At 33.4% G+C, this 15,093-nt stretch overlaps 1 protein-coding gene across 1 annotated transcript in view; it reads left to right on the forward strand.

Annotated features, from left to right (window-relative positions):
- The window catches only part of LOC114871410, a 333,803-nt gene extending 321,153 nt beyond the window's left edge, over positions 1-12,650 (forward strand). The window contains exons 10-12 of the mRNA XM_046285039.1: positions 7,625-7,827; positions 12,299-12,450; positions 12,574-12,650. Coding sequence (XP_046140995.1) covers positions 7,625-7,827; positions 12,299-12,450; positions 12,574-12,650 — 432 coding nt within the window. The remainder of the gene's footprint in view (positions 1-7,624; positions 7,828-12,298; positions 12,451-12,573) is intronic.
- Positions 12,651-15,093: the final 2,443 nt, after the last annotated feature.

Genomic DNA, 15,093 nt, shown 5'->3' on the forward strand with positions numbered 1-15,093 from the left:
TACAAAAATGTAAAGAAATAAAAGGAAGGCAACTTAATTGAATAATTGTATTTTTGCATCTGTGGTCTAAGGGGGGCTACAGCCCGAAGCTCTATTTTGCATAAAGCCCTGTTATAAGCCTTCTATTTATTATATCAAAAAAAATTCCAAAGTTCGAAATTCGCTATAAATTTGCAAATTTTGCAAAAATAAATCCCCTCTTTTCAATTTATCAAAATTATTTTCAATTCTTAATACGTATACTTGAAATAACATTTTTTTAAGGTTTTAATCAATATTAAAATTATGAATACAAAAAAGTGTCTATTACTTTTGTACTTAAAAAAATCAAAAGACCTAAATATCAATGTCACACATTTTTTCAAACTATCAATGCTGTCACATTTTATTACAGTCAAATACCAGTGACATAAAAATGGATTTACTGTATCAGACACGCTGTACAAAATTCGTCAATCGAAACAAAGTGATACAGAAAAGAAATAAAATACGCTTTCATCAAAGACAAACCAGTTTCATGGTTGGACCAATGAAACAAAGAATTCAGTGTTAAACAAAAACCAAACGTATCGCGAATTTATTGAAGAATGAAAAACGAGGACACTGCATTCCAATTCGTGACACTGACAAAATAATCGAAACGCATATCGTTTCAAACGATTGCATTTCTCTTGAAAAAAAAAAAATAAAAAAGAAAGAAAGAGGGAGTTTCTGTCAGTCTTTCACGATATTACTTCCTGGAATAGAGACATCTTCGTGCCTTACCCTTTTCTTTTTTTTATTTTGCAATAAAACTCCATTGGGGATAAAAGAGCTGCGTTCCTTAGAAAAAGTAAATTTACTGAGATGAACACTCTTGAGATATTAAAACCATAACAGTTAATGAATAATTGAAAAAGAAAACACGATTATGAGAAATTAGTTTATCAAAAATTTCTGATAACTACTTGTAAGTTTTTATGACGAAGGCAATTTTAACAGGAATTTTAAAAAGATTACACAAAACTTTGTAATTTAACGTTGAAAAAACTTTTTTCGTTTAAGTTTTATTCTCGAAATTGTTGTTTTAAACTCTAAGTGAAACTTTTATTACTTACAACTAACTTGGAGAAAAAATGCAGATGTATCAGGAAAAGGATGAAGAGAGGAATTAATATGCCATAATTATTACTGATATCTTTTTCATTATGAATATTCATTAATAATCGAGGTTAACGAAGGTACTTAAAATTTTATTGTAAGCAGCTTTTATTATAAGCTGCACAATTTTATTACAATTGATCCTATTACGTACTTATTTCTTTTAAATGACTGACTTTATTAAATTCCTTTATTAATTATGCAAATTGATATAATTTAATATTAATTGTGTGGAAGGTTTTAAAAATAAATCTTCAATTTAAAAAAAAAGGGAAAGCACATAATTAATATTTTAATTTGAAAATAAAATAATACTTCATATGAAAATTTTAATATCCTAATTTTTTTTTAATTATTTCTTCATTTTTCCTTCATCCAGCAGCAATAGCTTTTGATAATAACTTGAATAAAAACATTGTTCATTTAAAATTGAGAATTCAATGCTGAAGCGTCCACTAAAAAAATAGTACTATTTATCAAACTATTATGATTTCCAACCGCAATCCCATAAATAATATATTTTATTTAAAACAACACCACAAAATAAAAGTTACACCGTATGACTTTTAACGTTCAAATTTCAAAACTATGAATTCTGGAAGCACACGATTCGCTGCAAATAGAGGTTCAATTTTCCGAAATGTTCGAGACAATACGGAATAAAAAAAAATAGGCTGGAAATAACTCGACAGCGCTGTAACACAGGTATTAACAGAGATTCCGAAGATATCGTATCAGCGATCCGATTTAAATGGAAATATTTCGGCTGTGGTCGAGTCACGGTTTCATCGCGAATTGGATTAAACGGGATGATGGTAGCTGAAAATGGAACAGCCATTATGACAAATAAAATGAATTTTTTTTCTCTCTCTCAGTTGAATTTCGGGTAGTGGCCAATGAATATAAAAGTTCATAAATATTCTTGCTGCCTCCGCTGTTTTGCAATAAAAAACCCGGTGACAAGTAGGTATCCATTCTTTCAAATGAATTTATGCACTGCTATGGCGTAATTAACAAGTTAATTGATGGTTATTATAATTTCCACGAAATTCGCACTTTTATGGTGTTTGGAGAATGGAAAACGAGATGGAGGATTGAAAACTTGAAAAATTGAAACTTAAAAACTATTATGAAAAATTGATTTTTGTTTAAAGAAGGAAATTATTTTAATAGATATCATGGATAATGAAATGTTATCAAATTTAACAATAATTTGTGATCGTGTTACAAGAGATTAAATTGATGGATAAAAACGTTAATTAATTTTTCATCAAGCTATTATTAAATTTATGTTATTAATGACCCAGGGCACGAGCTGTTCTACTTTCAAAGACATATGAAAGTTTAAATTGAAGCGTATTCATGAAAAATCGGCGAATGTTTCCGCGAGTACACAACGATTAGCGCGAAGCACGATGAGGAGGAGGCGAAAACAACGCTTGAGCGTGACCGAACAGAAGCGTTAAATTTTCATTAACGAAAATTACGAAGCCGGCCGCGCCGCCTGGCCGCTGATAGTTCCAGCAATTATTTTAACCGTGGCCTGTATAAATCAGCTGGCCGAACCAAATGAACCCTGAATAGCAGTCCGCGTCGAATAGAGCCGGAGGGATATGTCCGCAGAACACCGGCTCGGTCTCGTAATTAAAAACGAGAAAAAACGTTTAATGGCTTCCTCGTTTCGTCCCGCAATTTGTCTCGTACCACGATAAAGTCATATTCACCGATTCGTCAGAAACTGGTTCGGTTAAGTACCAGATATAAAATTGTTTAATGCGCTTTGACGTTTCCTCTTGATGTTCCTTTTTACACTGCAACCACCCTCTTCTTGGTGCGTGATTGATTCAAGTTAGGGCCCTTAGTATTAGCATATTGGTATATGTAGGTGTAGATAAAATTAATTATGTTGGCAAAAGAATCATTAGGAAGTTAAATTATTGAATTTTTATTCCTTGGTATCGAGATCTTTTTAGTTTGTAATTTGTATTTTTCTATTTTCTATTTCTGTTTTCTAATTTTCTAATTTCCATTTTTTTCTATCGTCTATTTCTATTTTCTTATTTTTACTTTTTTATCTATTTTTAACTTAGTTATTAAATTTTTCACTTCATAGGTAGGAATAATTATTTACTAATTTCTATTTATAAAAAACCTAACATTTTCGTCTAGTTTTTACAATTTCGTTTTCCTCAAATCACCCCATCTCGCAATTTCTGCTAGAAAAATCGATCTCCTGTCAAAGCATCGAGCAGAAATCCCCGGAAAAGAGGAGGACGTGTCGAAGTCTAACGGAAGACAACCCATCCCCTCTTCCTCGGCATCCTTCATTTATTCACCAAGAGAATATTCTCTTTGCTCATCCAACGAACTTTCAACTTCCGTGCTAGTTTCGTCCTGAATCATAGCGTCGAAAACTCGACGTCGGTATCTGAAGGGGGGTTGACTCATGTTCGAGAAGCCACCGGGACGCCGACGTCGGTAGAAGATGAACGATACCGCCCCATGCCGGGTTAATTTACCACAGAGATAATCTGCGAGTGACGTCTTCTTCTTTCGTCGTGAAAGGGAACATCGGCTCGCTTTTCGCCCCCTCCCCTCAAAAAGCTAATTACGTTCGGTCGTTACGATCCACCGGCGAGGAGATACCACCCTCACCCTCTGTCCTGTCCATTATCAAGGGGGGTGGGTAAGTTTCACGTGTTGGCAGCTGTTTGAAATCTTTTATATCGAGGGGGGTAAAGATTCCAAAAGGAAGTTGAACGAGTTCTTTTCACGCGGGGGTGACATTTTCATGGGGGGTTGAAAAGTGCACGATTAACCCATTAAACATTATAATTCATCGCTAAAGATGCAATTCTCATTTACAACAATTTTCCATCCCTAATAAAATTTATGTATTTCTAAAAAATTTTATTTTATATTAATAGCCTTCTTTTTTATCGTTTTCAATAAACAATTTAAAATTAAATTGTTTCTATAGTGTAAGAATTTTGTTTCGAACTTCTTGGTTGATCCTAAAATTTTTTTGACATTTTATATGAAATCTCTACCGTGTGACTTAAGTTTGACTGATGCATATTTAATGCCCGCCATAAGTTCGAGAACTTCGAAAAGTTAATTACGCTTGATCGCGACGATTTTCCACGGCGGGCAACTTCTTTTTACCGTTCCGCGCGAATAATTTTCATCAGAACGACGCGAAATTTATTGGCATCGCGGCGCTAAAGGCACAGTTTTTAATTAAAAAGTATCGAGTTCGAGAAACGAGAAATTCCTGCGATTCGAATATAACAGAAAGTACTGAGAGAAAGAAACGGGATTGGAACTATTGGTGGTGTATTGGACACTCCACCGATCAAACAGTTCATACAATTGTATACGATATTCATTTGAACAAGTATTTTTATATTTATAATTTAAATTCAAATGTGCTGATTTTTATGTCATTTAAAAAAGATATTTTACGTATACATTTTTTATACAAAAATGAAATTTAAAATTCTAATTAACTTAAATTAAAAAAAAATTAAAATTTCATATTAATTCTTTTGTTCTTCAAATAAAAAAAATGTATGCTTCAAATTTGTTTCTTAATTTCTAAAATTTTTTCTTAATTCTTTGTTAATTAAACAGAATGAAATGTGATTCTTCTCGATCGATTTCCATTCACGAAATCGGTTTCAAAATCTGAATTTGCATTTTATTCTCCCTTTGACCGGTGCATCCACTTGATTGCTAATAATTTACGTCCGAGTTGTGGAATTCCATTGGCCGACGGGGCTCTTTTATGTGACAAAGCTTTATGAATCCAATTCAGAAGAAGTTTTTAATATGCAAATCAACTGAAAATGCGAAAATAGGGGAAACGTGTGGAGAACATTGGATGACAAGTGGCAGCTCATGAATCACGCGCCAACTGAAAAGAGTGGGATTAAAATTTAAAAATGACTCGATTTCGTATTTTAAAACTGAAAGCTTGTTATTCTCGTCCCGATCGCAAAAAGTGGATTACGTTCAAGGGGAGCGCGATAAAGCTTCTCTCGTTCCGAATCCCCATTATCAGGAAGTGTTCTGTTAATGTTTGTTTGGACATTCTGTTAAAACACAGTTATTTCATTTCACATATAATACTTTAACCTTTGAACGGCGGACCATAAAGAGAGCCACAATGTTAATTTAATATCCTATTTTATTTTATTTTAATTTTCTAAATTTTACACTGTTAATATCCTTAGATACATAATTTTGTAATTTTGGGTCACGATTGACCCAGGCTCCGCTGTTCAAGGGTTAAAATAATAATTTTTGATAGTTTTATAAGAATTCTTAAAATTATTTATTTTTTACTCCAACTTATAATTTAACTTACAGTATAGATGAAAATATAAATTTTTCAATAAACAAAAATTTGGTACTTTCTGATATTAAGGTTATAATCGTGTATTTAATTTTCACAAAATTTTGTTGATAAAATAAAATTCGCGATTTTCACCAATTAGAATTCTCAATTTCAGAGAAGCAGCGAAACAGCTTCTCATTTCTTCGTCGTTGTCTCGCGGGATCTCCGGCTGAAAGCAGATTCCGCGACCCTATTCCCTCCTACTTTACCCCTTGGTTTCCCATCCAGTTTCAATTTACCGGATCCACCAGGAGTCTCCCGATTCCCAGTGTTTTTTACTCGGCGAGAGCGTTTCCGGAGAAATCGAATCGAGTCGCGGTGGAGAAAAATGGCTCCCGCGGCGAGCAACGGAACCCTCTTTCCTTCTTAGAATGTAGTCTGTTCGGGCAGGGATCCTCAATCCTCCACGAATTTAGTCTTTCACGAGATAGAGCCTTTCGCCGGGAAGACGAATCTACGAACATTTGCGGCGGGGATTCGGGAAAGATACCATGTATTATTCCGGTTGATAATTCTTCAGCTTGTCGGTGAAATGGATCTCTTCAAACATTGTGGAAAGTTCTTGACTGATAACGGGTCTTTCGTTAAAGCAAGGTATTTTTTGAATTCATAGAATGGGCTGAGTTTATTAAAAAATTTTTGGCTTATTTATTTTTTAAATTAAATTTAAATATATGGAAGTTGTGTACACACTATACGTATTACAATCAATTAAATAAAAACTCCTGTCGCATCCAATTATACTTCCATTTAATTGAATTTAGACTACGAAGTTTACTCGTTAGGAAAAGGGAGAATCGCGCCGTCGAACGAATAATGTACAATTTTCAATCGACCCTGTCGAGATCAATTCCTTCCACATCAATGATCATAATCGTTCGAGTGTTAATTCCTCCGTCAAAACCGACTAGCATCGATTACATCATTTTATTCGCCTTGATTTTACTTTTTCCTTTTTCGTATCTCCGAGTCTCGAACAGATCAATTTTTCCGCTTGCTAACTCGAGTGGCGATCATCCAGCGATAAATCGACAGTAAAGATAAATTTTAATATTTAACAGAAACGGAAAAAATTCTATACATAAATCATTTTATTAAGAAATCAATGAAAAATTATTTAAAAATTCAATTAAGTATATTATAAATTGTTGGTTTAATTTTCTTTGGATGATGGTATATTGGTAAAATAATTATTCTAAAAATTATACAAAATTTAATAAGAACCAAAAATAATTAACGATGGAAATTGATATGTTATGGAAATCACTTTAATAAGAAATTCTTTTATAAGACACTGTATACATTCTAAGTAATTAAAAATCTTATTTCTTAGGAATTTTCCTGGTCAGTACCAAAATTATTCTCATTATCCAGCTGAATGATATTCTATTCGATTTACAAGCAACTGTTAAAATTGACGATTGTTCAATGATGTTGCTATTACATTAAAACCTGATTTAATTGACCGACCCAAAAAGTCCAGGCTAAACGAAATTCAGTTTAATTAATACGAATTAGCGTATAACGTGGTACAACGTAGCGAACGGTGAAATAGTTTCCGGTAAATTAAATTGGACCACCATCCAGAGTGTCTGGTCCCGTTTTATAGGGAACCCCGTAGCATTTTAATGGTACACGGCAACATGAATTAGATCTAGCGAGGCTGTGATCGATTTTCATCTATCTGATTAGCTGATTATGGAATATTTTGTTTCATTGAATTTTGTAATTTTTAAGTATTCAAAAATAAAAATTTGACCCTATGAAATTTTTATCAAGTCAGTTCATAAGTTTCTTCACAACTTATAAGATGTAGAAAGTTATAAAATTGAATAAATACATATTTATTCAAACTATTGTATATTAATTAACAATTTTACTATCTGGTAAATAAATTTCATTTTTTTCTGTGTAATGGAATTCGAAATTAAGGAAAAATAAATTTATAGATTGACTTGATAATTATGGGGTATTTGAAAATAAAAATTTGAATAACTAAGTAATAATATTTAAACTATAGTGGTTCAAAAATAAGACGATTTTTAAACATTTCTGCTAACAGATATGAAATATTTTTTGTTCCAGTGGTCAAAAGTGCAACTAGCGAAATTCTCGATTCTGGAGCACCAAATGGATCCAAGTAGCAATTTTAGCAGCTATCGCAGTACCTTAAAAGCAGCAATGTGGCGTAGCGCCGGCGCTACGGACGAACGACAGAGAATCGTCGTACCCTTTTTCAGCTTGCTGGTCAAGGATCTCTATTTTCTGAACGAGGGATGTAGCAACAAGTAAGTAAAATGCTTCCACTCAGATTAATGACGAAACGATACTCGGAAAGATTTCAAGGTTGACAAAAATTACACTGATCCAAACCCTCCGTCAGCCTTTAATTAATTACGATTTATCGTGAAATGAGATCAACAGGCTCTTTCAATCTCTTCTTTCTATCTTCCTGCTGATATCTGTGAATACTTGAAGCAGATGTTACCGAATATTTTCGATTAATTAGTGCCTTAATAAAATTTATATTAAGCTGAGATATTTGATATTAAGGTCAAGCATGATTTTCTGAATAATTTAATTAAAATAAAATTAAAGAAATTAAATTAATTACAGACAAAACCACGTGTCCCCAAATAATGATAAAATTTTAACAATAAAAAGATAATAAAATTCATAGAATTAAAACATTAATTCTACTTTTGCATTTCTGAAATGTTAATATCATTATAAGAAATCTTGAAGGAAAAAGTAATTTAAGTTATTAAACGAAGTCATACACGATCGACGATGATTTTGCAATCGAACATCCCATGGTGCAGAATTTATTTTTTTCATCGAGTTTCGTTTGAAGCTTCGATAATTTTGTTCCCACGGAGGCGATACGTCGACGGGAAGCTCGTTTCCTCACAAAGTGCTCGACCTTTCGACCCTTTTTGTCGAGCGTATTTATCACGACGACGAATGTGCCATGCCATTTCCTTCGCCTTCTTGCACGCGGGAAACACCTCCCCCGTCGCGCTTCTACCCTCTAGCTGTACGTGTAAACTTATTAAACTTGTAATAGCAAAAGTTGTTTCCCCGTAGTTCGAGTAGAAGTTGTTGAAAAGAAGAACCGAAGAAAGGTTAAGGAAAGGAAAAAGAAGAGAGAGTAAGGGAGAAGATTCTCTGAATTTTCTTCTTTTAAAATAAAAATTGTTAAATAAAATTCTTGTGTGTTTGAAAATTTGATGCTTGTAACAATTATTACATTTTAATTTATTTAATTTATTCTTAGGATTATTAAGTAAAATCTATACAATATATTTTCAAAACTTTGTGTTAAAATTTACTAAAGTAATTAGAATCATTTTTTCAAAGTAGCATAATTTATTTTAAGGTATTCTTAACCCTCCCTTAGAGAGTGTTTTTTCCCCCTAATGAGGTCGACATAATGGACCTCCTAGGCTAAAAAAAAATCTGAGAAAATCCTGAGGAATTTGTTAAGCTCTGTAATTTGTACAAGTATCACTTAAGTAAAATATTTAAATCGTTCTGCAATCAAATTGAAAATTCAAAGGCAAGCCTTGAAAAATGAAAATTCAGTGACTGATTGTGCCAGTGAAGATTGAAAAATATTACATTTTTACCTAAGTATAATTTTTTTCTTATCCAATCCTCCTTTTCAAGTGCATATGTATGCATGTACAATGCTCCACAGACCGAAAGGGTTAAATGCAATATATTCCCAGTTCAACCCGTCAAATATCTGCCATACCTTTCGATCTTCGTGCCACTTGAACCTTTCAAAGTACCTAATGCACAGACATTTGTCTGCAGCCTGCGTCTTGCAGCAATTTGTATTCACGTGTCTGCGCTCTGATCTGTTCTCGCAATTCGGCCAAACGTTCTCCCCGTCGTTTCGACGATGCCAGGAGCTTTCCCCGGGTCCCTCGTCATTTTCCGAATAATATACGGTGTTACGAGTTTAATGCACACACGCCGCGTATCGTTGTCCGGTAAATATCGTCGAGTAGAGGGAAGCCACTCGTGGAGTAGAATTTTTTTTCTAATGAAACTTCTCACCGAGCCACGCGCCGAGCTTTCACGAGCGACGGTTTCATTTCGCCCTCGCAATCGTACGCGTAATGAGTTTTCCGAATGAAAAGCGTTCCACGGCGCTGACTCATTGTGATGATTAATCACGGCCACGGTATAAAATGTTCACAATGGCCTGCAATTGTTAGGATCGTCGAGCGAGAATGGGAACAAGTAGAAAAGGTTTGGTGGAAAACTTTGAAACGGACCTGAAAGAGAGGCTGAATATGTTGATACGCTGAAGACAATTGTAACTCAGTTAAATCTTTATTACGGGAACAGAGCTTAATTATAAATATTTTAATGTAAAATTATTTAATAAAAAGTAACAATAGATGATATGTTAATACTTTGATTTTTTCTAAAATTAAAATTTTGCAAATTGACGTTTTTTGAAAATAAGAAAATATTGAAGCAGAGAAAAATGGCACTCGATTAACTGTGTGAATTATTCTTGAATACATAATAAAATTTCAATTCGGTGGGTAGGTAGGGAATTGCAGAGTGTTTGGGTGGAGGAGCCCGTAAGGAAAGATAGGTTTCTCTGAACCGATAGATACTGATCGATCGAAGCATCCGGCGAACGAAAACGAATTGCTTCGCGTATGTAAATGTCTGTTACGTGAACGTCTGTACCGTGGACGTCGCGTATCCGGAAACGAGCGTAGCTGGTGCGCGAATTCGCGTACTTCCGACCGACGATAAATTGCTCAAGTTCGACTCGTAATTTTCTCCCACGCATTCATGGAACATACATGACCTCGCATGTTGTATCGTTGCGAAATTCCTTTTGATTAATACGGGCGACGACAACCACGGTGTTCCTTTTTCCGAAGTTCAGAACTTCATAAGTGGAAATACGTCGTAGATTAAGATGCAAAATGAATAAATTATAATTATATTGAACTTAGGATACAAGTATAATTGTTGATTATTTTTTATAAGGTGCTTAGGATCGAAAGGATGCAGGTGACATTTTTTATTTTTAAATTCTAAAGTTACACTACAATAAAGAAATGATCTATGATACATAAACTTTCAATTGAGTGCTAATAATAAAAATGTTAAAAAAAGCTATTGCTTAACATTCGTAATTTTACAATAAAAAATACAATAAGTATTATAAAAATGAATTTTGATTTTTATATTATAATTGAACTTCTCTTATAATTTAAAAGGTTATTATTTAAATTTCAGCAATTTTATATGTATGTACTTTTAATTTTATAATGATTTATTTAACAATAAGGTAGTAGTCCAGTCTTGTTCTCTTTGATATCCTTTCTGTTTACTTCTTCTTTCTACCATTCCCTAAGAATGATTTCAACCAGTTTTAAGACTGTTTGCACATAAAATCACATTGCTTTCGTGAAGTGTATAAAACTTAAGAAGGCTACCGAGTAACTTCCTCAGACTTTCTCGCCGACTGACCACTTTGAATCCATTTCTTGAAATTACAAAATGAAGAAGCACCAAAAGCCTCTCTTCGCATGAACTTTCCTTTTACCAAGTAAAATATTCAGCTTCGACATCAACTTCGAGCGATAACAGTGTGTATTCTGAAAAGAATTATTTTTTTTAATAACTTACTTTGATTTCATATTGCAATATTTTTTATTTTCGATATTAAACGAATCTGAATAACCCTTAAAGACTGTCATGAATGAAATTTGATTTTAATATTATTAAAACGTTATCAGAAATCAATTTTTCACCTGATTAGTTATGTCTAAGTTTGCAGTTTATAAGTTAACTTATCAGTGCACTTCACATGTCAGCTAACATTGTTAAAATTATCCAAAATTAATTTAACCGAATGATAGAAGGCTGTTGTTCCGCACAAAGTACCAGAGACTACACAGACATCAGATAACATGTAGGTTAAAGGATGCAAGGTTGTTGTTATCGATTCAGGATACTGTAACAGAATGTTCTTGACTAGTTTCGAACATCGCTGAAGTGTCTAATACCCATTTTAATGGAACTTTAAATGCTCCTGCACTAGATGAGAGTTAAAGGTGGAATTGTTTTTAGGACCTCTTCATTGTGTCCGAATTAATTAATTTCAAAGAGAAATATATAATTTCTTTCAATTTAAAAAATCTTATTACAGGTATAAAAAATAGAAAAGATAGAAAATTTAACAATCTACAGTACTTTTTAAAGGTGTGTGGGTACCTGAAAATTTCGGGTACCCGAAACTCGGATCAGATCGGAAATTATTTCAGTCAGCTGAGCATTTCCGAAATTTTCAAATTCTTAGAATTTGACTAGAATTACTGTTAAAAAAGACGGTTTGAAATTACAATTCGCATGTTTATGTTGTGCGTCTGTTTACGCGTAAGCGCCTGTGTGAGCGACAAGGATGGCTTATTTTGAATATCAGCCGAGGATCCAAATCTAGGTCATGTTTTTGTTTTCGGCTAGTCAGTTGAACCGAACTCTCGGCACGAGTAGGTCGTCTCTTGTAGCGAGCGTATCCACTGTCTAACTTTATGTATAATCGCTTTTAATATACTTTCGATATTTTCTACCAAAATATCTGGCGTAAAATATAGTTCTTCCATTTTTCCATCGCAACATCCATCAATTATTATTAAACGTTTTAAAACTGAAAATCTACAGGGTTGGAATGATACGAAAAGCATATTATTAATCTATCTATATTAATTACTGTTTCAGATTACCAAATGGACACATCAATTTTGAGAAATTCTGGCAGCTAGCAAAGCAAGTGACAGAATTCATCGCCTGGAAACAAGTTGCCTGTCCCTTTGAGAAGAATCCACGTGTCATTGCTTTTCTTCAGGCGAGCCCGGTGCTGACCGAAAATGGTGATAAATCTTTGCAATTTTCTTTTTACTACGGTAAAAAGAAAATTGTTGAAATGAGTGATTGTACTCTAATTTTGTGTTCCAAGTCTCTAATTCTTTATCTTCTTTGTTTCTTTGATACAGCTCTAGCTTTAGCATCCTTTGAGTGCGAACCACCAGACAACAATCCAGAAAAAGAACGTTATAAAGCATTAAAGTAAGTAATTGACACAATAAACGATTCAAAATCTTGTGATTTTTAATTGCCTTCAAATATCCTATTTTATAATCTGACGACTCATGATTCTATAATGGGATATTCTATGCTGAATAATACTGAAAAATTAAGTTCTTCTTTCTGCTTTCGTATTCCACAGGTCAGAACTGAATGCCCAGTGAAAACAAGCTACCGTGAATCGCGTCGAATGGGAGCGATACTGACACAGACGCACTCATTTAAACATTAACAAATACACGTTCACGAAAAGATTTCTAATCAAGGGATGCATAGTTTCGCTAAAAGAAGGATCAACAAGTGAAACGGAAAGCAGAAGCGTTCGAATTGTCGTATAGACAACTGCACGGCGAGAAAGTGTAAAAACGGAGATGATTGAAGAAGAGCCTCGAGATATAGCGATTCATTCGCAATCAAGAAGGAAGAATTCATTTTAGTGATCTCGTGTCATTTAAGAACATCGTTCGAACATTAGACAGACCGGTGCAGTCGGCGACACATTCCACAAAACTAAAGTATAATTTCTTTTTTTTCATTTTGGTAAATATTTAACCCTTTGTCTAATGCCTTTTTCTAGCAATGGGAAATCATTCGAATACCAGGAGATAGGAAGAAAATCATTATACGTATTAATTTTTAGAAAAATTTTTATTTCAACCCTTGAAGTATAAAGTGGAAAAGAATAATTTCTGATTTTTCTACCATCGAAAAATAATTTTTTCCACAGTTGATAAAAATCAATTTTCGCAAGAGAATTTGTATATGATGATAAATTTAGATAATTTTTACATAGGGATTATATCTACCACCTATACTTTAAGGGTTAATATTAACCCTTTGCTGATGAAGTATTCTGAAACTCGACACAGTGTATGCATGGAATGTTATTCATTTAAATTAAAATAAATAATTTCAAAGCATGCACTTTGAATTTATAACAAGAACACAGGATATTCGTCACAAAGGGTTAATTGAAATTCCAGAAACAGGATTTATTAAACACCTTGACTGCCATCAATTTTCATAAACAATCTTACTCTTTCACTCGCAAATAATATTACTGAATATTTGAAAGTATATCCAATTGAATATAATTACTGCCTGTTGAAATTTTCGACGAATTTATCGTGGCAATCAAAGTGTTAAAAATCAGCAAATTGCAGGACAAGGGGTTGTACAGTATTTGGAAGGTGATCGATTTTCAAAATCGATAGAACGATTGCACCGGTCGATATCGTCTGCAGATCGAATCTCGATATCTATCGAGCTGATCTGCTAGAACGAGCATGAGATAAGAAAAAAAAAATCCAGTGAACAGTATCGTGTAGCAGTAAGTATAGTTCCTAAGCCCGATGACAGCGGAAAACCGTTCTCCAAACTCGATTCCTTCGTCGAGGAGATCGTTTTCCTGCTGCCAGACGATCCTTTTGTACATAGTCCTTTTGATATACGCTAACGAAACTCCTAGGTGTGAAGAGAGGATAAAGAAAGGGAAGAAAGAGAGATAGAGAGGTTCGTTCCTGTAGAGTAAGCTCGAAGTTGTCGTTTTAAGGCTCTAGGATACACGTAGTAACAGACGACGGTCGTCGTGCACGTACTTAACGAACGAGAATAGAGAAATGTTTGACGTGATCAATAAAAAAAAAATGAGGAGAATGAAAGGAGAGAAAAGAGGGACACGATTTTGCCGCTTGTACTGTTTGGAAAGCAAAAGTTTCCACTATTTCGACGTTGACGGTGTCGTTTGATTTTTCACGTTTTCACGGTGACGGTGTGTTATTGGAATTTTCCTTTTTTTCTTTCTTTTGAATTTTGTTGTGGAATTTTGAACACGACTTTTTCTATTTTTCGTTAGAAAGTTTGATTTGAAATGTCACTGTTGTGTTCGGTGAAACTCTGCTTGAAACTGGCAAACAGTGTTACTTTTTCAGGGCTGAAATTTTGAAACAGTATTGTTTGGAAAACATTGTTAAAAGGTAGTAATTTTAGTTGAAATAAATAATTAGAATAATTGATTTATTCTAGATGTCCTCTAATTGAGAAATTAATTTTCTTAGGGGTAATTTTGGAAACTAGAATTTTTAAAATCTAATTTTTCATGTAAATTATTGCTAATACAAAGAATTAAAATAATTCAGAAAATATTGGACAATTATAATTATAACTTCAGTCTACTTATGATAAACATACAGTGAAAATAACTGTACCTCATATTTACCAAAATCGTTAATTAATATGCCCCAATTTCTGAAAAAGAAGATAATTACTTGAATGTAGGTCAGGCCAGTCAATATTGCAAAACATGCAAATTTTGGAATACCGAAGCTTAAAATTTCCTGTTTCAAATAATTTCTCAAACCAGAAAATCTGATTTCTAATTCTTCATTAGACTGACAGATTTTCCTGTAAATGATCGAAACCTCAGGATT

Source organism: Osmia bicornis, chromosome 3 (assembly GCF_907164935.1).
Source record: "Osmia bicornis bicornis chromosome 3, iOsmBic2.1, whole genome shotgun sequence".
NCBI classification, from domain to species: domain Eukaryota; kingdom Metazoa; phylum Arthropoda; class Insecta; order Hymenoptera; family Megachilidae; genus Osmia; species Osmia bicornis.